Source organism: Rhineura floridana, chromosome 9, assembly GCF_030035675.1.
Source record: "Rhineura floridana isolate rRhiFlo1 chromosome 9, rRhiFlo1.hap2, whole genome shotgun sequence".
NCBI lineage: Eukaryota > Metazoa > Chordata > Lepidosauria > Squamata > Rhineuridae > Rhineura > Rhineura floridana.
The window spans coordinates 30,073,823-30,100,616 of NC_084488.1; the positions used below are offsets into that span (position 1 = coordinate 30,073,823).

General features: G+C 39.7%; 1 protein-coding gene across 5 annotated transcripts in view; it reads left to right on the plus strand.

Moving 5' to 3' along the window:
• The first annotated feature begins 2,047 nt into the window (after positions 1-2,047).
• The window catches only part of SPATA18 (spermatogenesis associated 18), a 34,509-nt gene continuing 9,762 nt past the window's right edge, over positions 2,048-26,794 (plus strand). For 4 of the 5 annotated variants that reach the window (XM_061584580.1, XM_061584578.1, XM_061584579.1 and 1 more), the window contains exons 1-9: positions 2,384-2,752; positions 5,131-5,236; positions 5,372-5,487; positions 8,065-8,183; positions 11,902-11,997; positions 17,843-17,977; positions 19,044-19,281; positions 19,823-19,981; positions 23,294-23,469. In XM_061584580.1, the coding sequence (XP_061440564.1) occupies positions 2,666-2,752; positions 5,131-5,236; positions 5,372-5,487; positions 8,065-8,183; positions 11,902-11,997; positions 17,843-17,977; positions 19,044-19,281; positions 19,823-19,981; positions 23,294-23,469 (1,232 nt within the window). In that variant the 5' untranslated portion in view covers positions 2,384-2,665. Of the gene's footprint in view, positions 2,136-2,383; positions 2,753-5,130; positions 5,237-5,371; positions 5,488-8,064; positions 8,184-11,901; positions 11,998-17,842; positions 17,978-19,043; positions 19,282-19,822; positions 19,982-23,293; positions 23,470-26,794 lie in introns of those variants that run through there. The other variant, XM_061584576.1, reaches the window with a different exon arrangement.

Genomic DNA, 26,794 nt, shown 5'->3' on the forward strand with positions numbered 1-26,794 from the left:
GCCCCCTCTCCTCCACCTTTACTTTACAGCCAGCCTGAGTAGTTCTTGAGAACTTGAAAGCTTCCTCACTATTTTGTGACATTTAGGCTGGTCCTAATAAAGGTATTGCCAGCTGATTGGTTTTGGATTTTTGCATGGTTTCCCTTCTTTTTTAATTTTTTTTTATTTTATATGCAAATAAACCAAAAACAAACAAAAATATTCAAAAGCAAACTGTAGGGGTACAGTGTCAGACTACAAAGCACAAGTGAGGAGACCTCTCTTCCACATAGTTTCCCTTATTTGTTTTTTTCAGCACACTGTTTTAAGATGTGATTAAGGTTCCCTAAAATCAATCAATCAATCAATAAAAAATTCCTTATAAGAAAAAATATTCCTCATAGGAAGGAAAATATCCTCATCTTACATATAACTCAGATGGAAAGAAGTTAACAGAGCCAATAGTAAGACAGTGCGGCATGCTAAATCTTTTTAAATAGTTTATGTTGTAGGAGGAATTGGGCTATAATTAATATAGCCAGTTTTTGAAAGTGTGAGCAAGAATGAAAAAAAGGCTCAAAAACCAAGAGGAAAATGTACCTCTTTGCAGTCGTCATGAATTGATGGGGTTTTCAAAAATAAAAAGTGGTGGGCAGCCCTTTCCCGCCTCCCCAAGGGCCATAGCTTAGTCATAGAGTATCAGCTGTGCATGCAGAAGGTCCCAGGTTCAATCCCTGCCATCTCCAGGTAAGGAGATCTTCAGGCTTAACCTTGGAGAGCCACTGCCAGTCAGTGCAGACAGTCAGTGTCCTGAGTTAGACCAGTGCTCTGACTCAGTATAAGGCAGCTTGCTGTGTTCCTGTGTTCCAATGCCATTTCTGTCTTCAGGCACATAGGCAGAAGTTTGTGGTTCTGAGTTTCTGGCTAATAGCAGGAGCTCAAATCCAAGGCAGCCAAGCAACAACAATACATTATTGTTCTCTGCTGTAGTCTTTTCAAGATCCCACAGGTGGTACTCCTGTTAGTCTGTTGCTGCAAAAGAACAGAACTATAAAAGCCTGCCGTAAGCCGAGCACATCTGAAGCCCTGCTCCGTATTTGGGGGGGGAGAGGAGAAGAGAGAGTTCTTTTCAGTTGTGGTAGCGCAACTATGGCATGCTCTCCCAAGGGAGTCCCACTTGGCTCAATCACTGCTGCCTTTTGACAAGCACTGAAAACCAAGCTGTTCAGGAAGGCCTTTGGGTGGGTTATAAGGGTTTACAATTGGATTGCTATATAGCTTTATGGTTTGCATGGTTTTTAAAAAACTTTTTATTGTTTTAATATTTTGACAGCATGTGATAATGAATACATAAAAAGGAAAGAAAAAAGTCTGCTTGCACTTTAAAGGCTTACACATTTATTGTGGTATAATCCTTTATGGGCCAGAGCCCATTTCATCTGTGAAACCAAGATATGAAAAGTGCCATGCCATCTCCTGATCTTTTTTCTAAGCTGAAACACGCTCACTTTCTTTAGCCGATCTTCACCTCTCATAAGCTTTTATTTCTTGGTATCTCTGTTGCTGTCTTCTGAATCTTTTCTAGATATACAGAACTACAAATATAACTTGGAAACCCCCAGAGGTTTATTTTCTACTTCCACTGAACTTTTCGATCTGGACATGTTCTCTGGAGATTAATAATTTTTTTAAAAAATCTACTGGAATCCTTTGGCTTAGCCAGAGCAAAGGCATTCGCTACAGCTCACACTTCCTCAGTACTCTCTATCTATACTACAACTGAAGGCCCTTCGTTTTTAGAGGATGTTCCTTTTCCCCACCTCCTAGATATTCCTCCCGCCCTCTTCTTACAGATACCGGTGACGCGAAGACAAGAGCCACAGGAGATGTTCCTTGCTGGACAGGACGAAGCATCATAGAGAGATGCTTGCCGAAATCGTAGTCTGAAAGTGTACAATACGCAAAGCCCTAGTGGGATTTATTTCTCCCAATTTTTTTAAAAAAATTTGCATCTTCGGTGATCGTAATAAAGGCCGCTTTGTGGTCTCGCTGTGCCTCACACGCGAGTTGAAACCTTGATGAGAGGTAACCAAGCAAGAGTCTGACGGGGGAGGATGCCGGCTGAGAGGAAGACCATGTGGGGAATCTCGTGAACCGTAAGGAAAATCTCCGAAAAGACTTCAAAGTGCTGTTTTGTTTCGCAATGGGAACCCCCTGTGCTAGCACTTTCCCTATTGGATTTCAGCAGAGACCAAGTGGGATTATTTCTACCGGATCCCTGAGTTCAGCAACAGAGGAATGAAAGGGCAGGGCAGGGCAAAGGGAGGTGGGGTTTTCGGCGTTGCTACAACCGAAAGGCTCTCTTCGCGCAGCCGTGGCGTCCCTGGCATCCGAGCAAAGCAAACGTCAGTTTGTTTAACAATCGCTGAGTATAAAATGCTCCAATCATAGAGGAGGCTAGTTGGGGGTAAAATAAGGCTGAGCTACGCGCAAGGCCATCCGTAGTACTGGATATATCCTCGCCGATCTCCCCTCATTTTATACTCTGGGGTGGGTAAAAGCAAAATACTAAGGGGGCAGAAACACCGATGCTAGCTGTTTTGTAGGAAGAGAAGCAACCCCTCCTTTCCCAAAGCCTTAGATCTTCCACTCACCCCCTTATCTCGCCCACCTCTCCAAGGGAGCTATGGCTGATAGCCTGAGAAGATTAATCAGCAACGAGACCGGCAGGATTTTACAAGAGAAGTTGGAGAATTGGTATAAAGATTATCACGTGAGTGTGCTAAGATGCGTGTTTTATACATCAGTGCTACCCTCGTCAGGCCCTCTGAAATAATGATGGGGAGGCAGCATACTCATTGCGATTTTTGCACAATGCAACAGTACTGTATATTGAATCTTTATCAGGCAAATATCAGTCTAATATCTCCTCCGTCCCCTCCACTTGCTAAAACCGGAGCTGGTGAGGTGGAAATAAGCGTCTGAGGATTGTTTCCAACGCGACTGTAAATGAACGAAATCATTTCAGAAACTCACCTTTCTACTGTATAAACAGGAAAGATTGAGAGGATAAGCATTGCAATCTGATTCAGATTTGTGAATTTAGCTTGTTGCCCTGAGATAGAACTTTATGGCGGGAAATGACGAGTCTGTATTTGGTGGCTCTAGCGGTGTGTGGGAAACCTCTAGCGATTTCCCGGGAAAGCAGTAACTAAGGACGCCGGTTTTCGGCGCCAGGCTGACACTGTTGTGGTTGCCATAGTTACAGAACGTCACGATACTCTACACAAGCAACATACTAAGAACAGCAATGATTTGCAGCGATTGACCACTCAAGTCTCTTTCTTACTCCTCTTTGTGGGGCTTGTGATTGACTCGCTTGATTCCCTTAGAATTAACCTCGACTGTCAAAATTATCTCATATTCTCTTGCAAACATTATTTCTCCTTTATACTTTAGCACTCTTAAGTATTCTTTAAATTTGGAATTATTTCCCTTCATTTTTAAAATCCTTCTATTCCTCCAACCAGCTTACACCAATGTAAATGGTCACTCCCATTTTATCCTCACAACAACTCAGTGAGGTAGTTTAAACTGAGGAATAGCAACTGCCTCAGGTCACCGAGTGAGCTTCTTGGCTGAGATTTGACTCTTCATCCGATCTAAGGCTTGATGGAACTTGATGATAATACATGAAGGTGCTGCCAAAATGGCAGCCTTGTGGTAGTTGCCCCTGTAACTTCGATTACAATTGATCCTGTGTTCTGACATCCCCATGGCACATTTTCCTTCTCTCTCACCAATAGAAAGGATTGCTAACAGCTCATTCCAACCTTTGTTCTTCTACTGGGTCTCTTCTACCAATCACTCTGACTTTTGCATGCACATTTTGTATTCAGAGGAGTGGCTTTGGGGGGCATGGAACCTATTTGTTGGGATGTGTTCTCAACACAATTTAACTCTATGTGAGCAGGATCTAACATACATTTAGGGGCTGGTTTGTACATGCATGCATGTCACCTGATTAAAATTGATGACTGATAACAGAATGTGTGAACTGAAAAGCATTGTTTTCTGAGGGGATATGACAAATCTATCTGTGGTGGTCTACCCATGGTAGTCCATTTACACATGCACATCATCACTTGATGCTGTAAGTTGTGAATGAATGAACATGCATGTATAAATGAGGCATGGTGTCTAGCTCACAGGGTTGTATTTCTAAAGATTGTATAGATCACATGTTTTCATGGTAAGACCTTTGACCTAAGCACAAGCAAGTACTGCAGTAGAAATTTTTATACTGTATTATACACACATCAGAATGAGAAAAATTAAGGTTTAAACTGTAAACAGCTTCCTCTGCTAAGGATCTGTGTGGCTTATTAAACCAGTGTCCATCCAGACCAGTTTTTTCCTTTACACTCTGCTTATGGTGGTGCAGTTCCCACTGCAACCCATGAGCTGTGGTGGCTAATACTATTATTCCCTGTGTTCTCATGCAACACCTGATATTTCATTAAAGAAGTACAAACCTTCCCATGATTGATCTGGACTGAAGTGAGAGTGGGCTAAATTGAATTTGATCTCCACTGTGATTGCCAATGCCAATAAAACAGGGATTGCATATAGAAAGGCTGGGGGAGAGTGATACCCCATCAGTCTGCAGAGTTATATGAGAAGTTCAAGCTGTGTGTCACTAGTTTCTTTCTTAATTCTATGGTTATAGACCCCTAGATCATGGAACTATAGTTCCTTGGGAATTGTTATTAAACTAGTATTGTATATATAGCCTAGAGGAAATTATCTGATCAGTAAAGTTTGTGAAGAAATAATCTAAAGGATATGACAGCTTGTTGGGAATCACCCTTAGGATTCCAGTGATGGACTGTTGGCCATAGATAGAATGCATTTTAGAGGTTACTGGTTTGTTCTTATTGATACACATATATAGGTTCTCTGATTTCTGTGGTGGAATTTTGGCCTCTGGTTTATTGTTTAGTATTGATTTTTTTTAATGATTCTAGAGACTGTGATGCACACAGAAGAGAAAATTACAACTTTTATTGAAACTAGTTCTGTGGGTGAGAATGAACAATGAAGATACAATACTGACAGAATTAGAGTAACCGAAGTGATTCTGATTTTCAGATTAACTCATGTGATCAGAATTTGACCCGATGCTGTGAAATCATGGAACTGAACTCCATGATACAGGGGCAACTCTTCACAATCCTGAATAAAACAAGCAGAGAAGGTGAGGTTGTTCCATGCTTTGCACATATGGTTATGTGCATATATTTATTATAGGAGATGGTTCACTCATGCCCAAATATTTAAAACATTTTCTCACATACATTTTATTTTCTTTCTTTTTCACTCATTGATCCAGGTGGACATTATGCAGGTGTGGAAACAATAAAATCTCGTCTCCTGCCATGGCTAGGGACTTGTTTTTCTAGCCCCATTTCTGGTAGACCATTTGAAACAATCTCTTCTTTATTGCAGGTACGATAAACATTTTTTAAAAAAATCTTAGTATAATGAATAAACCAGACATTTAAAAGGCTTTGATCCCAGTCTTGCATTTATATATATCTTCCACCACCCCTTGAAAATGGATGCAGATGGGATGAGTTGATGTTCACATAGAGAATTATGTTGTAACAATAATATCAAGTTTCATTGTGCTAACTCCATGTTCAAGGTAGATTAGATGTCATAATAAATTGGATCTAGAGATTCACCCTTGTAAGGTGACTTTCTTGCCCCATCTCCCTAGCAGCCCTTCAAAAAAGCTCCCCCAAGAATCACAGATCCTGCTGAGGGGGATGAGCTGAGATGCCGGATGCTGAGGGAGAAACAGGAGATATCGCTCACAGAAGGTGCCTCTGCTCAATTTTCTGTGATCTTCCCCCTCACCCCCCCCATGCCACAGCTCACCCATTTCAGCCAGACTCCTGATCTTTGGAACAGAGCTCAGGGGCGCTACTGTGGAGAAGAGGGAATGGGAATCACCTCCCACCCCCTATTTCTCTGAGTAGATCTCTGGGCCCAACCTAGTATACTATATTTTTCTTGGTTCCCTTGAAAAGTAGTTGATCAAGCTGGAGTTTGAACTTCAACTGTAGAACTGTGTCTTCAACATGAATACCAACTTTCATTCTGATATCTTGTTCTTTAAAGGAAATTTATTTGCTTACTTCCTACTTGCTTACATAATTTATATCCCACACCAATATAAATTTATATTCCAGGGCAGCTAAAAAAGTAAAAAAGTATATTTATTAATATACAATAGAAAACGAGCACAACAAACAAACAAGAATCCATTTAAATTTTAAATAGACAGTAACATCAAAACTGCAAGTTAAAAATGATAACATTACCAGGTCCTCAAAGCATTTGCATGCTGCCTAAATGATAGTAGTCAGCATCAGTTTGGCTTTCTTAGGGGCACAATTCCAAATGCCACAATGGAAAAGGCATATTATATGGTCTGCCTTTCTTCCACTCCCTTTTGAAAATGGCTATAGGACGGTGTTGAGCTGATATTCAATCCAGGAACACCCAGCAGGGTGCAATGGGGTAATGTTGCTCACCTGGCCTCCTAGCACAGAGTTTTCTGCTGGTAATGGAGAAAGGGAGCGGGTAGGTGACAGGGAGGTTGGTGAGGGTGTAGCAGCATAGCCAATCTGCTAGTCCTGCCACTCTGACTGTGCCCACACTGGGCTGGCCTTCCTGCTGCCATGCCTCTCTCCTTCTCAGTTACCAGCAGCAACCTCCACATTGTGAGCAACATTGCTGCATCCCGCTCTGCCTGGGGCCACTACTGTTTCATTGTCAAATGTGGAAGAACGCAAAGAGACACATCAAATTTCATTCAGACCTTTAAAGATTCAAGAGAGATACCATGTTATAAATGAACAAACAGTTCCAGTTGTTAAGACCTCACTTTACTTGGCCAATGAAACACCTTTTATAAAATTCTTCTAGCAATTTATGCCAATGTTTTTGATGATCAGAAACAAGCTTGCCTGTAGTTGCTTTGTGAAAGGCTTTCATAATTGAGATCTGTGGCTGTTCTATGTTTTTGTCAAGTGATTTAATGGGGATATTAGCAGTATAACTTGAGAGAATGCATTTGAGAGAAGGTATGCTTCAGAGGTGCAATTTTGTACTGAAGAGGGCTTATCTCCACATTCAAATAAGGTACATTTTACAGGACTATAACTATATTACTTCATAATGCTAGAGGGGAATTGCATAGGTTAACACTTCCCCATCCTATACCAAAAAGAAAGAAATATCCCTTACTTGCTCTCAGAATAATAATAACCGGAAAAGATCCAGAGAAGAGGAGCAAAAATGTTCATAGATGTGGAATGCCTTCTGCACTCCAGGGAAGGCAACAAATATTAGAACTCTTCAGGCAAGGAAAGAGAAAGTTAGGAGGAAATATTAGATATGTGACACTAGTCCCATGGGGCATCTGTGACATCAGCCAGCTGCAGGTTTAAAACTCAGACAATAAAATGTTTCTCATATAGCATGCAGCTAGCCTGAGAATACTTTGTCATTAGATGTAGTGATGGCCACAAGTATTCCTGAGTTAACAAAGAAAGGACTATGTGAATGCCTGGGAGATATGCTGTTGACATATTTAACAGCAATTTGACAGAATGAGTTCTATCTAATTAAGGGATGTGCTGCAATTTTGAACTACTCAAGCTGAAAGATGATGGCAAAAAGTGAAATATTCTGTTAATAACCTGTACTGTTAAACTTCCTCATCTCAATCTGTGCATTGTCAGAGAAGATATGCTATAAGGAATGAACCTTTGATGGGATCTGATAGTCTGTTTGCATTGTAGAAAGACTTTGCTGTGTTACAAATATTGCTGTAGGTTAATTTCTCCAGAGACGTGTCTTTTTCTCTGAATAACTGCAGGAACTTTATTTAAAATCCATTTAAGATACTTGCAGCATTTATCATAGCATTTCTGAAATGTTTTTGCAGATTTTTTAAAGAAAGACAGACTTTCCTTTATTACTTTTAGACACTGTATTTATACTTCGCTGTAGGATTCACTGGAAAAAGAGAGACAGCTGAAGGAACTGGCCAGCACTCGGAACCATGAAATACAACAGCTGGAGAAGGAACTGAATGCTACTCATTTACAGCTGAGTCTTGTACAGCAAGAGTAGGACAATTAACTAATTTTTCCAATTCTTTTTCTTTTTCTTTACATAAAAGTTTTGTCATTTTTTTATTCTATTTTTATTCAAAAGATAATTTTATAGCACATGAAGCCCTAAGAATTTATAAATCAACTAAAAAGGGGTTATATTATATTGTATGTTAGTCACACTTGGTTGTATGCATGTGGATACTTACACACACTTTCCTACACAGACATAGAAAGCATAATTATAGTAAAGTGAATACTGGGTACCTAATTTCATCAAAGTAAATGCTTTGGGGTTTTCCTTTCTCCCCAGAGATGGGAACTAAGAATACAGTGACCCAGCCCCTATCTGGAGTTTGCTGTCTAATGCAGGCTCTTTCTTATTGCTTCACTGTAAGGCTGGGCAATCATACGACTATTCACAGAACACATGGCCCCCAAATGTAAACTAAATCACAGTTTATTAGTTAGGAGTTGGAGCAGTGGTTGTATATAGATGCATCTTGAAATTATTATTTTTTTTGTGCAAAATGCAAATCAATCTCCATGGACTAAAATTCTGTTCCAATTATAGCTGGAAATATTTTCAGTAACTTTTGTAGTCCACAAACACTTATGCCTTAATAAATGCGTTTATCTTTAAGGTGCTGAGAGATTCTTTGTTGTTTTAGCTGGAAATATGTGAACTTCACTATGGTAGTGGTGGTACATCCTGTGATAGTTTTCTTGCCAAGTGCAATGTAACTTGTGTGTCTGAGTGAGTAGAATCTTACTAGCTTTGCACTGCATGTAGCTAGGAATTAGCTACTTATGACCTTCAGATAGGGTTGCCAGGTTCAATCCCTGAGACTCATCCTGTATCTTTAGGAGAATAGAAAGTCAGCCAAGTACAGGTGTTCTTGCAACCCTGTAATGGGAAAAACCACAAGGTGGAATTCTCCCTTCCCCCTGCACAACTTTTAAAGATACAAAAGACCTCTTGGTTGCCAGGCCCAGCCTCCAAGAGGTCTTTTGTATCTTTAAAAGTTATGCAGGGGGGAGGGAGAATTCCACCTTGTGGTTTTTCCCATTACAGGGTTGCAAGAACACCTGCACTTGGCTGACCTTCTTTTCTCCTAAAGATACAGGATCAGTCGCAGGGATTGAACCTGGCAACCCTACCCTCAGAGTATAGGAGATTTGTGGACCTCACAAAAAGAGCTCATGATAAAAGGGAATATTTTTCATTGAGAAAATTAGTGGTGAAAAGGAGTTCCACTGTGAGAAGGAAGAAGAGAAGAAAGCAAAAAAGAAAATAAAGACATTGATTGGTATGATCAGTATGCTGAGTTAAAAGCTCTTTCAAACCTTTTGTATATTTGGATCCCAAGGACAGCAGGGGCCAGTTGATGAAATCCTTAGCAGCAATTGGCAGACTACTGAGTTTAGCATGGAAAAGGCTGGGTTAGTCTGATACATTGGCAATGTTTGCTTTTAATGCTAAGCCAAACCATGGCTTAGCATGAACATGCAGGCTGCCAGGCAGAAGATCACAACCGTTTTACTCCTTCCTGGACCTTTTAGCTCGGCATGGCATAGCAACTAAGCCAAGGTTTAACTTAGCATTTTGTCCAAATTCAGGATTGTGGTCCAACTCTCTTGTGCTTAATCATGGGGTTTGTTCTCGGCTACAGTTCCTGATTGAGAAGGAGATAATTTAACCTTGATTTAGCTGCTATACTGCACTCCGCTCAAAGGACCAGGAAGAAGCAAAATGGGTGCAAGCTTCTCTCCAGGAGCCAGCATGTTTGTGGGGTGCTAGGAAGCAATAGTTTGGCTTATCATGATGTGTAAACCAGGCTACTGAATTTGGAACATTCAGCATGCACCAGCCTTGGGAACTATTAGGATAACTAGCATTGGACTTCTGTGGCTGTAATGAGCCACAGAAGAGGTAAAAAGCTATTTTTTAATGCATTATAAAATTCCCATCATTCTATATCCCTGCCGCTTTTCCTAATTGAACTTTCATGAGGATGTTCATGAGGACCACGTGAACTTATATAGCATACTTCATCCCTACAGTTTGGATGCACAGAATAATTTAACCCGTGCCAATCCCCCTCTGTCCACACACAGAAGGACATTTGTGGGTCCAGGATAGGTTGGTGTTGCATGGACAGGTTCTTTCCATGCAGAAGTGTCTAGAGGAAAGGGCCCTTCTTTATTTTGTGCACTTTGGCTTGCAAGCTATAATGTGGACTCTAGAGCTTGAATAGTATTGCCTGGGCATGACCTAGATCAAATGACACATGTTTTATCTCATCATATATCAGTAATGTGCAGATCATTGATACTTTAGCTAATCCAAGAATCACAAATGAGAACAAAACATATCTATTGTACCTTTTTTTACCTGCAGCATTCTTTTCTAAGATGAATGAAATTAGCTTCTTTCACAATACTAGAAATGATTCTCCTCAACCTTACTTTCACTGTTGTCATCAAGCAATTTCTGAAAGCATAATTTTATTGGTATTTTGTATATTGGTGTGCAAACAACAACTTCATCTATGTAGTCAGTTTTTCAGTTTAGATCTGTGATACATGTTCAGAATGCAGCTTCCATATACGGAGTGATATTTATTTCTTTATTTCTTACATTTGTATCCTACTTTTACTCCAAGGAGCTCAAAGTGACATACATGGTTTTCCCCTCCTCATTTTATCCTCACAACAACTCTGTGAGGTAGGTTAGGTTGAGAGGCAGATTGCAGTTGCTTTTAGACTTGCATTCTACCTCTTGATAGTATGATGCATTCAAATAAATTACTTTAACATCCTTTGCCTTTGTCTGTATACATTCATCACAGACAATATAACAACAATGGGTTATTGTGATAATGTGGAAGAACTGGTTTCTTTTCTCCGTACATTCTGTGTATGAAAGAAGAAGACATGAGCAATCTATACATGGTTCATCTGCTGGACTGGGATTTGAGGAGGGAGTGTGTGCATAAAGATTTGTAATCATTATGGTGTCTGGGCAACAGAATGTATAACCACTGTTGTCAGATAGTGTTTCCCCATCTGTGGGAAGAATGGAAATTTAGGGAAGTTTAAGGATCAGTTCATATAGTAGGGCGGTCCCATAGCTTAGCAAAGCCTGTGCCTTGCATATAAAGTCCCAGGTTCAGTCTTCACCATCTCCAGTCAAAGGATCTTAGGGAGCAAGCCTGGGGAAAATGTCTTGATGAGACCTGGGATAGAGGGACTAATGGCATAAGACAGATTCAAATGTGGTTTTTGAGACAAGTGACCTGAAATACATGCATACAGCAGGTGTACAAAATATTGACTTTTCCAAGCAAAATACATGTAAGTAGGCCCATAAGGGACTGAGCTTTTGCGGTTTATATTTGCCTGTCCAAAGCTGTGATTCATATGTCTATACCATTCATAAATGACACTGTTCGCATACATTTTGAACTTGGAGATTGGTGTAAAAAGTTGCCCTGAGCTTGGTAAGAAAGTGGAGGATTTGGTGTCTGTTGATGTTTACTGCAGTGGTTGTTATAGCTGATGTGATTTTGATAACCTACTCATGTGTTGATGCCCTGTCTTTTCTATGCGATTGTCTTTCTGAATGCAAATAGCCTTCTAAGGTATTATTTTCTGTTTCACTAAACGTGTTAACAGAATTTGTGCCATTTTATATTGAAGGTACATCTCTGGGTATTGATTTCTCTTGCAGTTTTGCAGAAGCCCAGTTGGCTCTCGAAGACACAAAGACCAAATCAGCCACCACTCTTTTGGCAGCAGAGGATGAAATTGTTCAGCTTAAAGCAGAGTAAGAAAAATATTCTGCAGGGTTACTTATGAATATGTGGTGGCTTGCAAAGTCGGTTTGGGATTATCTTTCACTGTGTGTTAACATTGGTTGCATTTGCACATCACGGTAATGGATTAGTATGAAGTGAACTTGGCTTGTTGCTATGTCTGAACTGGGAATTGTAGTTTACACTAACCGTGTTTTATTTAAACAAGCCAGCTTCATAACCCAAGGTTTGAAGTTGGCTTGTTTTGAAACTTACTGGAGATAGCGATAAGTCTGAATTCAGAAGCGTGATTCCTTGGTTATGGTGCTGATATGAGTAGAACATCAGTTAGTCATGCCTTGTTTTCTGTGACTTGGAATGGTTTTATATGCTATTGACTTTGTTACTTTTCATATCCAAATGAAAGGCAACATATTTCAGTTTTTTATGTTGCTTACAAACATTTCCCAACATAAAACCACCTTACAATAATTGATGTTGAGTTTCAGTGTTTCAAAATAAAATATCATACAGAATGAAATTACAATGTACCATTTGTAATTCAATAAATGAGAACATTGGTCGGGGTCTGATTACTTTTGCAAGGCACTCTACATATGTATGTGTGTGTGTGTGCACGTAAAGCTTTTGAAAGCTATATCTTTCTAAACAATTATTTATTTAAAACATTTTAGCTTGACCTTCATTATGAAGATACAGCCATAAAAAGATAAAAATATAATATTGCACAATATAATGTACTGTAAGACAATGAAAGCAATAAAACATAGTTTAATCACAGTTTTTATACTAGCACTGAGGACTAAATAACTTATACATGAGTCTGTCTAATTACAGTGCAACTAATGAGCAGCAAAAGCCTGAGCAAACAGATGAGTTTTCATTGGAATGCACGGAAGGATGGCACCAACTGTAGTAGTACAGGGGGACCATCCCAAAGGTGGGGCATCACCATAGAGAAAGCCCTTTCCCAAGTTGCCACATAACAAATATTACTGGTAGTGGAATGCTACCTCTAGTACAGCCTTCCCCAAGCTGCTGCCCTCTAAACGTTTTGGACTATGGTGCTGGCTGGGGCTGACTGGAGGAGTAGTCCAAAACATCTGGAGGGCACCAAGTTGAGAAAGGTTGCTCAAGTATATGTGTAACTCAACTTTGAACTAATCTCAAATGCCATTATACTGACTAGTCGCTCAGCCTGGGGAAGATCCTTTCAGAGCTCTTCACTGTCTGCTTGGGATTTCACTATCCTAAATAATGTATTATCTGCAAATGTTGTTACCTCACTGATCATATCTTATTCCAGATTTCACATACACACACATCGCTAAGGATGGCTAATCATAATTAAACCAAACCATACAATACAATTTCTAAAAAATACAGTAATAAAAACAAACAGCACAGCAGATTATAATTAAACATGTTTACCCAATAAAACAAATGCCTATATAAACAAGAAAGCTTTTTGCCATACAGTGAAACATCATAGGATAGGAGGCAAACTGAGCCTCCTGGGGCAAAGAGCTCCACAATTTATTAATAAGATACATTGCATAGGTCCCAATATACTCTCCTGAAAGACCCCACTGTTCACTTCCATCCATTGTGAAAGCTTTGCATTTAGTACTACTCTCTGCTTCCTGTCTTTTAGCCAGCACTGATTCATATATGGAAAAATCCATAAGAATTTATAACTGAATAGGGCCAGCCAAAACCAGTGTTTCAAGGTGACATTAGAAAATCATTATATTTTTCGCTTAAATTAAGTTTGATGCTCAGTAATTTTTGCAGGCACATAAGAAAGTGAGGAAACCAGATCCAGCTCTAACTGAACCTGTAAGAACTATTTCCATTACCTGCATATGGATGTAACACTAAACCATAGTTTAGTGCTATGTAAACAAGTCCAGCCTCCTCCTAGGCTAGTACACCGGAAGAATATAAGAAGAACCTGCTGGATCAGATCAAAGGCATATGTAGTCCCGCATCCTGTATCCCCCAGGAGCTGACCAGATGCCTATGAGAAACCTATAAGCAGGACATGAGGTCAATAGCCCTCTCCTGATTGCCTGGTATTCAGAGGTGTGGTGCCTCTGATCCAGGAGGTAGTATGTAGACCTCATGACTAATGACCACTGATGGCCTTATGCTCCATGAATGTGTATAAGAACAAAGGTGAGCGGGGGCATGTTCTTATTTTCCTTCTGGTAGGGCGTGAACTCTCATCTCCTACTTCCCACCCCTGTGACAGTGGTAGCTAATGCTTGGCCTGCAGATATTTTTGGAGTCCAGCTCCCATCTTCCCTGACTGTGGCTTATGGGAGTTGGAGTTCAACAACATCTAGAGGGTCACAAATTAGCTACCTGCCTGTATGCAATGAGCCACTGGAGGCTGCTCCCCCCCCCCGCGCAACTGGAAAGAGCAGTTCACAAGCTTTTGCTTTATTAACGATGATTTAACCATAATTTGCTGTTTTGTCCAAACTGGGGATTTTGGTTGAACCTTAACTGTGGTTAAAATGATGATGATGATGATAATTTCAAAACAAGCCAACTTCACACTGTGGTTTATGAAGCTGGCTTATTTAAACTAAGAGTAGAAACACATTCAATGTTCTGCTGGTTCCAGTGCATCTCCACCTCTTTCTTCTGAAAATGGGGGCACATGACGCTAGTCAAATCCTGCCCCTTTTTACTGCAAAACCTGGTGAGAGCAGCTTGTACGTTTTTTAAAAAAAAAATTCAGCTTCAAAGAGATTTTGCTACTGACTGGCAGATCGAACCCGTTCCCCCTCCAGTGTGACTTATGAAAAAGCTTTGTTCTGGCAACTAGTGTGTTTACAGCCTAACCATAATGAATCCTAACCACACTTCCAGGTTTGGACAAAACAACAAACTGCAGTTAACTAAATGCAGAAGTGAAAGCTTCCAGACTCCTCCTGTTGGCCATGCAAGAGGAAGACAAGGGAGGGGGCAGTGCCCAAGCCTGGGCAGCAGGCAGGCTCATTCATGAGATATGGCATTCTCTGCAGAGGTACACTGGCTATGGAACTCCCTTCCGGGGGCTATCAGGCAGTCACCCTCTTTATCGGAATTCAGGAAACATGAAAATACTTTTTTAAATTTATCCAGGCTTTGGGCTAATAGTTTTATGAGGTCTTTGCACTGCTGGTTTTATGTAATTTCATTATGTGAGCCTCCTTGGGATCTCTTTGGGAAAGGAGGCAGGCTATCAATTTGAAATAAAAAATAAATAAATGTAGAAGCAAACTATGTTATGTCTGAACAAACCAATGACTTTTGTGAGAAGCATTTCTGACTCTGGGTCAGATGTACAGTATTTCTGCCTTCCTGTTTTTTCCCCACACTGTATCCTCTATCAAGTGTTAAAATTACTTTGGAAGGATATATATAAGAAAAAACAAAAGGTTTTCTTTTAGCTTATTTCAAATGAAAGATGAATATATTTGCAAATGAGCAATCCCTAGTGAATGATATATAATATATAATTAAATTATACTTAATTTCAAATAGCTGTACATGCTCTGAATGGTCTTTAATTCCAGGAGCATGTGATAAAATATGTTTGCAATGCATCTGCCTACAACATAAGCGAAGTGTTATTGCAGTGCCCTGTAACTTCATGTGTATGATGTTATTTATTTTATTTGTTTATTTATTTATTTTATTTAATTTATATACCGCCCTAAGCCCAAGGGCTCTCTGGGCGGTGTACATAACAATAAAACAATCAAAAAATATATAAATACAATAATACAATGGAATCAAACCAAACAGACGTAAACAAAAATCAAAGCAGCAACAAAATACATCAATAAATATTAATAGTACACATTAAAATGCCTGGGAATATAAAAAGGTTTTCACCTGGCGCCGAAAAGATAGCAGCGTCGGCGCCAGGCGCACCTCATCAGAGAGACCATTCCACAGTTCGGGGGCCACAACCGAAAAGGCCCTATTTCTAGTCACCACCCTCCGAGCTTCTCTATGGGATGGTACTCGGAGGAGGGCCTTAGATGTTGAGCGCAGTGTACGGGTAGTTTCATATTGGGAGAGGCGCTCCACCAGGTATTGCGGTCCCATGCCGTGTAAGGCTTTATAGGTCAAAACCAGCACTATGTTGACCCAGCAGTTGATACATTCCATTCATTGTTATATTTTTACATTTAAAAAAAAATTCTAATAGTCCAATCTCACAGCTTGCTGTGCCAGACCATAATAATTTGTAGAAGTCAATATACCAGCAGCTAGGATAACAACATCATAAAATGTGAGGTTATGCCAGTGTTGGAGGGATGCCATTGGGATAGCAAAAATCATATTGATATTTCTCACTGTCCTTAAAAGCTGCTCCCTTAATATCAGTACTGGGAATGCTCCACAAATACAATTCAATTGTGGGTGCACAGAGCATTTCCTGTAATTGAAATAAATGAGAAAGTCCCTGCTTGTATGAAGATCCATGTGTGCATTGTAGATCTTTGGACTGCACTATGTTTACAAGCCCAAACATTCTAATGCTACAGAAATATACTATCGAGACCTAATATTACAGTAAGCATTTTGTTGTTTGACATCACCACGACTCATTATCATTTATATACAGTACTTTTCCTACTGTTGTATGCACTTTGCAAATATTTATTTGTTTATTACTAAAGTGTATATTCTGCCCTTCAATGGCCAATCAGCATTCTTGGGGCAGCTCACACATAAATAACAATTAAAGCATTGGAAAAACATATAAAACAAAAATAGAACAATAGCATGAGTGAAAAACAAATCTCAAATCTATAAAAACTCACAGCAGCTTAAATATTGGCTTGGATTTTGAACTGCCTTTTGTGCACAGAAAGGATTCCAATCCAGTGGAGATTCTGACTGGCAGAATAGGGAGGGATTTTCACCTATTCCCCCCTAGACCATTGGTTCCCAAACATTTTTTCCCTTCAGACCATTTGAAAAGTGCTGATGGTCTTGGTGGTCCACGGAATTATTTTTCTGGCTGTTGCAGCAATTGTAATGTGCTGTGCTAGATACTGTATGATTTTTAATTTAATTTTGTTTCTTTTATTTCTTATATTGTATTTTATTGTATTACAATTTACATTCCATACAATTCAAACTGTAATACAATAAAAACACAGTTAAAAATCTATATGAATTTTTAATGAGAACATGTCATGGACCACCTGAATGAAGCTTGCGGACCACCAGTAGTCCATGGACCACAGTTTTAGAACTCCTGCCCCAGATTTTTAGGGAATTGTTGAGGGAATCAGTGAAACTTGCATCTCCCCATTTCCACTAGTGGGCACATCCCACAAGCAAAGTTCCACTCATGGAAACTATTCCCAGAATCTTACTGTTTCCATAATCCTTACAATAACGGTATAAAGTATACTATTATTATAATCATCCCCCTATTACAGATGGAAAATGAGAAAACAGTTGTTTCCCAAAGGCTGCCTAGTACATTCATCATTGGAGGCTGGACAAGGAGTTTTCTGGCTCACAACTTCTTAGCAACGATACTACTTAATTATATGCCTCAACATATTTTGTGGCACTGCAACTTAAAAACAAAAAAGGTTTAAGAAATTTCACATTGTTTTTGGTTGGCAAAGAAGTAAACAAAGCAAGACTATATCTAAAATGTGCATAAGATAAATGTCTTTTCACATTTCTTTTGCCTCATATTGCTAAGTTCTGGAATTCTTTCTGGCTATCAGCTCTTAACATTTCAAACAGAATAGTTAGTATAGTTTAAAAGGAGGTTATTGATTATGGTAGAAATGCCTCTTTTGATCAGAATTATTTTATGTGTTTAAGTCTAAAGGCTTCTCGGGCAAAAGAAGAGTGTGCTTTGATAAATCTGGAGCGGCTGAACGATTATGAGTGGAAGCTTCAAACACTGAAGGATGATATTGCCGTCCTTGATGCTCAAAAATCTCTTCTACAAAGCAGGTAAAGACCTTCCTCTGATTTAAGAAGCCATTAAAACCTATATGGGTGATATTTAGTGAAGTAGTTCCATACGCACAAGGACTTCTGGCTGCTCTATGAAACTTCCCTTTTCCTCTCCCTGCAAGGCCCTGCACCTCATTTATATCCAGTTCTAGGGGTTCACCTGACCCTCTAGAGCAGATTTCGGGTACATGATGGGCAGAGGAGGGAGGGGACGTTCTGTTGTGCAGAACTACTTTATTGGGTACCATCCTATGGCTTGGATCCAGGGATGGCTTGTGTGAGCTTGTGCAAGACAGCCTAGCGGAATCCTCCCCATTTCCCATCTTCGTGCAGTCTTTGCATCTCATCATATGCCATTCCAAAGGGTTACTTGACCCTTAGGAAGGTTTTTTTGGGGGATACAGGGGGCTGTTGTAAGAGGGAAGGAGCCAGGAAAGCCCCATTGCACAATAGGCTTCTACTTTGGATCCAACCCTACATATCATATAAAAGTAAATATTTTGCAATGTATGTAAATCATCATTCAAACTGAGATGAGGTATGTTGAGCTTCGCCCAAAGAGAAATAACTATTCTTTTTATTTTGGAAGAAGAAATGTGGAAGAATTTGACAATGGCTTTTAAACATTTTGTTGAATGTGAGAGATATCTAAGGGAACTTTGGATATTTCAGCTTTGTTGATGGAACTGAAGAAAACTGTAGTGGATTATCTCATGATAATGCCATCAATACACACAATGCTTTATAGAGTAATGTAAGCAAAAAAAAAAACACCCACCCAGGTCTCTCCAAGGATAACGACAATAATTATTAATGAATAATTTGACCTTGAAATTTATATTTCTTTAAATTCTTCTTCTTGAGAGAATAATCTAGACCAGGGTGGAGAACCTGTGGCCCTCTAGTTATTGCTGGACTATAACTCCCATAATCTCTGACTATTGGCAATGCTGTCTGTGGCTGATGACATCTGGGGGACCACAGGTTCCTCACCACTTGTCTAGAACAAATATTTGTAAAGATAAAGATGTTCCATTATTGACATTTTTAAATTCTGTTACAGATTTGTACGAAGTCGATCTCCATCCCCAAGATCTATCCGGAGCAGATCACCCAGTCCACTTCCAATGAGAAGCTTCTCACCTGGCCGAGCAAGACTTACAAATGCTTCCCGTCAGGCTCGTCTTGTGGAACGCTTCAGTGACATTTATGCTCAGGAACGCTTGGATGCTCAAACCCTCTTGAGGAGTTATGTTGACGATCTGGAGATGGTGCAGAGAATAATCTATGTTGCAGCTGTGGTAAGAAATATAACAATATTTCTTTTCAGTATCACTCATGCTCATAACTTAGTCATTTGTAGACAAATCTTATTCTTACATTAGTTAGTATCAACTACATTCAGTCAGCAACCATAAACATTTTTACCTGGGTGTGAGTTCTGTTTAACTCGGTGTGATCTGAATAGACCCTCAATTTATTAGCATTTCTTTTTAATGCTAGAGTTCCTGGCACTAGGTGTCCTTGTTGAAGCTAAAAGTACTGTTTCACTTACTGGTATTGTAAAACTTTAATATGATCAACAGCCTCATCTAAAAAGTCGTACTAGTATTTAAGTGCTTAGGACTGGATGTAGGAACAGGTGGGATTGCATTTCAGGATAAAACATGGAGTGGAAGTGATGATACTGGATGTCCAGATGCATGCTTTGGGACTGGTACAATATAAGACAAATTCCCACATCAGAGAGCACTTCTCTATTTGCGAACTTAGGATTCTGATAATTAAATGGCCTCTATTTTCTTGGGCTTCTAGATGTAACTACCTATTTATCATTTGTAGGAGTCTTTTCATACAGCAAAGATGGCCTTCAGACAGTTCAAAATGCGTGTTAGAAAGACCCTGTCCCTAAGTCACTCAGGGCCTGAATCACTTGAAGAGATGGTAATGGACTATATCATTCGCCAGGAGGATCTGTATGATGTTCAATCCAGTGTCAGTGTAAGTCTGTAAGAACATTGTATTTCACCAATGTCCTGCTTAGGTTAATGAATATTGAAATGTAGATAGATCAGAATCTGATCTTTCTGTAACATTTTTTAAGGATGAATTTAACTGCTTGAATATAACTTTGCAACTCAGTATCCTTCTTATACTGTTGCAGATGTCTGTAACATTTGTTTCTAATATTTATGAGTCACCTCCCTGCCAGGCTGCCAGCTACTTAAAACAATAAACCAAAACAAATTTAAGCATAGAACACCAAAACCAACAATCTAAGCAAATGCAGCATAAAACCCCATTAGAATAAAAGTCAATCAATCATTACATTAATAATAAATGTAGGCTGAAAAGTTATTTAACACAGCAGTAGAAAATAACAGAAAAACCTACCAAGCCTTAATCAGCAGGCAGAAAAAAACCCTGCAGCACAACCAACAGCAGAAATATGAGAAGCAAAACAGAGCAACAGGGCCAGATGTGTTGGATCAGATTGGGTTCAAGTTTTTCACCACCCACCCACACTAGTCTCCTTTCTGATTCACTTCTTGGAACTCCTGACTAAACCATGGAAAATTCAAATTTGGCAGCCTGGTGAGATGGCCCATAGGAACTATTGTGTGGGCGCCTGGATAAACATTACTTGGTCATCCAGGTCTCTGATAGGAAGCAAGGTCTGCACCAGTGGTAAAATCTTCCACAATATTGTGAAAGCCAACTGGGTCAGTCTTGGTCAGGTAATGGATCATTCTAACTGGTAGGGATGGACAAATCTGTCAGTTTTGGTTTCTGTCAGTTTCTCATTTTTCCAATCTCAAGTTCAGTTTGCAACATTTCTGCTTCAACTTGAGAATTAAAAAAACTCTAACAAAAATTTGCCAATATTTAAGTGCATATTTCCCCTAATATATACATTTGTGTGTGCAGTTTTGCATAATGTACATATTTTGGAAGCAGTTTTGCCCAATATAATGTTTTAATGTTATTTCCACTAAAATATGCATTTGATGCACACTTTCCTTTAATATATGCATTTTATATACATTTTTTGGTTAGAGAACTGCATCTGGAGAGATGCAAATTTCAAAGTTGTGTTTTGGTTCATGTATTATTTCAGAAAATGCAAATTAGATAGGCTCACATTAAATGCAAACTGAAGTGAATTTCTCTCCCATCCCTACGAACTTGTTCTTTGTCTCTAAGCTGTGCCCTAACCATGATGTGTCCATGATAAATGTGTAGATGACACCTTCCCCCCAACAGACCACCAGTTTCCTGGCCAGAGGTGAACATCATGTCAAGCATATGACAAGCTGCATTGATAGGGCGATTGACACATTGGACAAATTAATGGTGGCCATGAAATCCTGAGCAACACCAGCCAAAGCAGCCTCAGCATGGATGCTGAAGTACTGCAGCACCAGTAACCTAGGAAAAACAACACCAACCCTGGGACCATCTTTGCAAGCTCAGATGGATAGTCTGTAGGCAGTGGACAGGCAGGATATCAGTAGAATTTCTAGTTTTGTCCTTGCACTCACGACAGGGAACAGATACTGAGAACCTTTCCATTCTGTCACTGGATTTCTAGTGCAAGGGATGACATTTTTGTAGACCATGGTGACTCACCACCACCATCACCACCATATTCCCTGTCTCTAGAGTGATGCTCCACTGAATACCCAGCTGGAGTGAGCTGCAAGAGGATGGGCATCTCATTGATAACAATCCATCTGGTAGTCTCCATTTAAATAATACCATGCAAGAAGGCTCTTTTATAGACCACCAGCTTGGTATTCACTGACACTGGGTACAAAGAGGAAAATTACTGAAGGGGCATCCCTTGTTTCTTGAGCTGACTAGCAGTTTGAAGAGCACACAACTGCCTAGAGCCTTGTCTTTCAACCTTTTTTCTATTATACCCAAGCACCATATTTCCTTTACTTGTAACAATCCTAACAGCTGTACCCACAGCTCAACAATATTCTACCCAACACATCTTGCAGTCTCTAAATAATCACATCTGAAGGCCCAGAAAAGCTCCCACCACACAAATTAGCAGTTTCTCACTCACCCAGAGCCCTCCCCCTCCATTTTCCCTTACTTGTTGCCTTTCAGCAAGTCTTCCTGGTGTTTGCAACCTTTTTGTTTTTTTAATTGCTAACATGAGCATTCGTGCATTAAGTTGATATAACAAGATGCCCATGGCATAAAGCGGCTAAAAGGAGGAGAGAGAAAAGGATAACTAAAAATAAATGTAATATTAAAATGTGTCTGAAAATTGTGCAACCATAACGCATAGGCTAATTTGACTCATCACTGATGTCCATGATACTTTCACCATGAAATTCCACATTTTGCTCTCACTTATAATTGTGACACAAGAACATAAGAAGAGCCTGCTGGATCAGGCCAGTGGCCCATCTAGTCCAGCATCCTGTTCTCACAGTGGCCAACCAGGTGCCTGGTGAAGATGGGATCACATTTTCCCAGTGACAAATTTTTGTGGCTGAAGTGCTAGGAAACGATGATATGAGGACATCCCTGCACCAGAAGAACAATCTGTAGCACAGGTGTGAGAACTTCTTAAGCCTGAGGGCCGCATTCCCTTTAGAACAACCTTCTGGGGGCCACATGCCAATAGTGGCCAGGGCTAGAGACAAAAGCAGATGGAGCAATAAATGTAAATGTTACATTCGTACAGCAGACTAGTTTGTACACGTACATGCTCCTCTCTCTCCTCCATCCAGGCAAGCAAGAGGCAAGAGCAGAGTTCAACGACACATTCCAGGCAGGCCAAAAATACTCCAGGAGGGTGCAAAATAGAGCTGGTGAAGGGAGAGAGAGAGGGTGGCTGGGGAGGAGGCGTGGTCTGGGGGAAGTCTCAAGGACCAGACGGAGACACCTGGAGGGCCATGTTCAGCCCCAGGACTGAGGTTATCTCTGGGCTCTGTTCAGCTGTAATTGTGCACTTCTGGCAGTATAAATTTCTCAGGAAAGGTCCTAAACATGATACGAGTGAATAAAGCAGTATGCTGATTTCACTCAAAGTGTTTCTTGGCAGGGACTACAAGACGATCTGCAATAGATGCCAATGTGTTATTGATGCTATTTTTAAAATACTGTTTTTTAAAGGAGTTATTACCCTGCATGAGACCAATATTTCCCTCTATTCTGTATTCCTTTCTCCAAAAATGGGTTTTATGTGTTTGTAGTTTTAAGATGGAATGTATTCTCTCTTATTTCCAAAATTTCTGTCAATCCAAACTTGTATTTTCTAGAAAATAACAACTTATGTTCATTTGCTTTTAGGAAGTCATTCGTGCAATGAATATCAATCCTAAGATTTCCTTCCCACCAGAAGTTGATTTCATCATGATCAGTGGCTTAATACGCGAGTTATGCCGTGTAGCCTTTTCAATGCAGACTTTGGATCCTCCACTTGACATTTTTTTTGGTACAGATGGAGAACTTTTTAGCGACTACAAGTAAGGGAAACTCAAGTATGCTGTCTTGTATTCCCTGTTCAAAAATGAAGGGTGCCAAAGACATGGTACTTAGATTGACGGTATAGTACATTAATTTTGGTTGCACTTGAATGAAAACCAATATTTGACCAGGAGCAGACTGCGGTACAGATCATGAACTGGTAATATCAAAAATCACAGTAAAGCTAAAGAAGAACAGCAAAGCAATCATAATGCCAAAATACAATTTAAATAACATCCCAGAAGAATATCAAGGTCAAATAAGGAACAGATTTGAGGCTTTCAACTTAGTTAATAGAGAACCAGAACAACTATGGATTGAATTCAGAGACATTATCAGGGAAGAATGTAAAAAGACAATACCTCTGGTTAAAAAGAGAGAAAGATCTCAATGGATGACTGACAATTCTCTTAAAATGGTTAAAGAAAGAAGGAAAGCAAAAGGAGACAGAAACACAGTCAGAATCCTAAATGCAACAATACAGTGACTAGTACGTAGGGACAAAGAGAACTATAACAATAGTTATTGTATAGAAACAGAAGAAGACAACAAAAAAAGCAGAACAAGAGCCCTATTCCAAAAGATTAGAGAAATTAAAGGGAAATTGAAACCGAGTGGAATAATCAACAGGGGAACACACTGACTGACCCAGATGAAATAAAAGGAAGATGAAAGCAATACACTGAAGAACTGTATAAAAGAGATGCAAGGATGACAAATTCACAGAGGAACCGTATGATGAAGAACTATACATTTTAGAATGTGAGGTGAAAGCTGCTCTTAAAATACTTGGAAGAAACAAATCACCAGGAACAGATGGCATACCAATAGAGTTGCTACAAATTACCGAGACTGAATCTGTCCAAATTTTGACAAAAATTTGTCAACAAATATGGAAAACTAAACAATGGCTCACAGACTGGAAGCATTCAATATATATCCCAATTCCAAAGAAAGAGGAACTCAGGGAATGCAGTAATTATCAAACTATTGCCTTAATACCCCATGCAAGTAAAGTAATGCTCAAGATTCTACAGCAAAGGCTCTACCATATATGGTGCAAGAAATGCCAGATGTCCAAACTGGATTTAGAAAAGGAAGAGGCACCAGAGATCATATCGCAAACATATGCTGGATTATGGAACGGAGCAAGGAATTTCAGATGACAACCAACCTGTGCTTTATAGATTACAGTAAAACCTTTGATTGTGTAGATCAGTGTTTCTCAACCGGTGTGCCTCCAGATGTTGTTGGACCACAACTCCCATCAGCCTCAGCCAGCATTGCCAATGATCAGGAAAGATGGGAATTGTGGTCCAACAACATCTGGAGGCACACTGGTTGGGAAAGGCTGGTGTAGATCATGAAAAACTATGGAATGCTTTAAAAGAAGTGGATATGCCACAGCATCTGATTGTCCTGATGCTCAAACTATACTCTGGACAAGAAGCTACTGTAAGGACAGAATATGGAGAAACCGATTGGTTCCCAATTGGAAAGGGTGTGAGACAGGGGTGTATTTTATCACCCTATTTGTTTTTATGCAGAACCTATCATACGGAAAGTGGGATTGGACCAAGATGAAGGAGGTGTGAAAATTGGAGGGAGAAATATCAATAATTTAAGATATGCAGACGATACCATACTACTAGCAGAAACCAGTAAGGATGTGAAACGAATGCTGATGAAAGTTAAAGCACAAAAGAAGGACTACAGCTGAATGTCAAGAAGATTAAAGTAATGACAACAGAAGATTTATGTAACTTGAAAGCTGACAATGAGGGCATTGAACTTGTCAAGGATTATCAATATTTTGGCACAGTCATTAACCAAAATGGAGACAATAGTCAAGAAATTAGAAGAACTCTAGGACTGAGGAGGGCAGCTATGAGAGAACTAGAAAAGGTCCTCAAATGCAAAGATGTATCACTGAACACTAAAGTCAGAATCATTCAGACCATGATATTCCTGATCTGTATGTATGGATGTGAAAGTTGGACAGTGAAAAAAGCGGATAAGAGAAAGTCAACTCATTTGAAATGTGGTGTTGGAGGAGAGCTTTGCGGATACCCTGGATTGCGAAAAAGACAAATAATTGGGTGTTAGAACAAATTAAACCAGAACTATTCTTAGAAGCTAAAATGATGAAACTGACATTATCATACTTTGGACACATAATGAGAAGACATGATTCACTAGAAAAGAATAATGCTGGGCAAAACAGAAGGGAGTAGAAAAAGAGGAAGACCAGACAAGAGATGGATTCATAAAGGAAGCCACAGATCTGAACTAACAAGATCTGAACAGGGTGGTTTATAATAGATACTATTGGAGGTTGTTGATTCATAGAGTCTCCTTAAGTCGTAATCGACTTGGAGGCACATAACAACAACAAAATATTCCATAGTTAGAATGCTAAGTAATTAGAAACTTTGCAAGTGGCATTCTATTGTTAGTTGCTTGTACACATTTAACCAGAAGTGGTCCATGCCACATTTTTGTTCTACATTGGCCACTGCCAAGTGGGGGTGATGGCATGCCTGCTTGGCTTCCACCAAAGGAGAGAACTGAGAAAATGGGGAGGGCCCAGTTTGTGCATTATATATATTTATATATTTGAACAATGGCATCATTGGCCTGAAAAGGTTGCCACAGAGCTCTGCATCAGACAAACTGGGCCCATCCTCTCCTTGACTGGAATCTATCAGAATGTGCATGAGTGTGCTCAAGACCTCCATCACTAAAGGGCACTGGAGGTCAATAGATCCTTTCCTAGCAGACAATATAGTATAATATAGTAATGTGTCTATATTGCAGGGGTGGGGACTCCACCCCCCCCATACATATGTGAGAGGCTTGAACAGCACTGCAAGGCTCCTATTCAACACGATTAGTCCTTTCAAGGGCAGGGATTACGCTTCAACATTTGTTGCAGGTCCCACTTGCCTCTTAACCTAACCCACATTGCAGGATTTTTAAGATTAATTGGGATAACCCCATGTACACTGCTCTGCGTTACTTGAAAAAAGATGGGATAAAGCAAGAGTTCCCAAACAGTGGTCTGTAGACTACCAGTGGTCTGCATGCTTCATTCAGATGGTCCATAGGCATGTCCTCATGCAATATTTATATTGACTTTTATTGATATTTATTGCTTCTTTTATTTCTTATATTTTATTATAAGTCACACAGCATCTAGCACAGCGCATTGTAGCAATTGCTAGAAGTGACAGAAAAATCATTAGGTTGTCAGCAATTTTCAAGTGGTCTGTGGGGGAAAATGTTTGGGAATCCACTGGGATAAAGGAAATGCAAGAGGAGCAC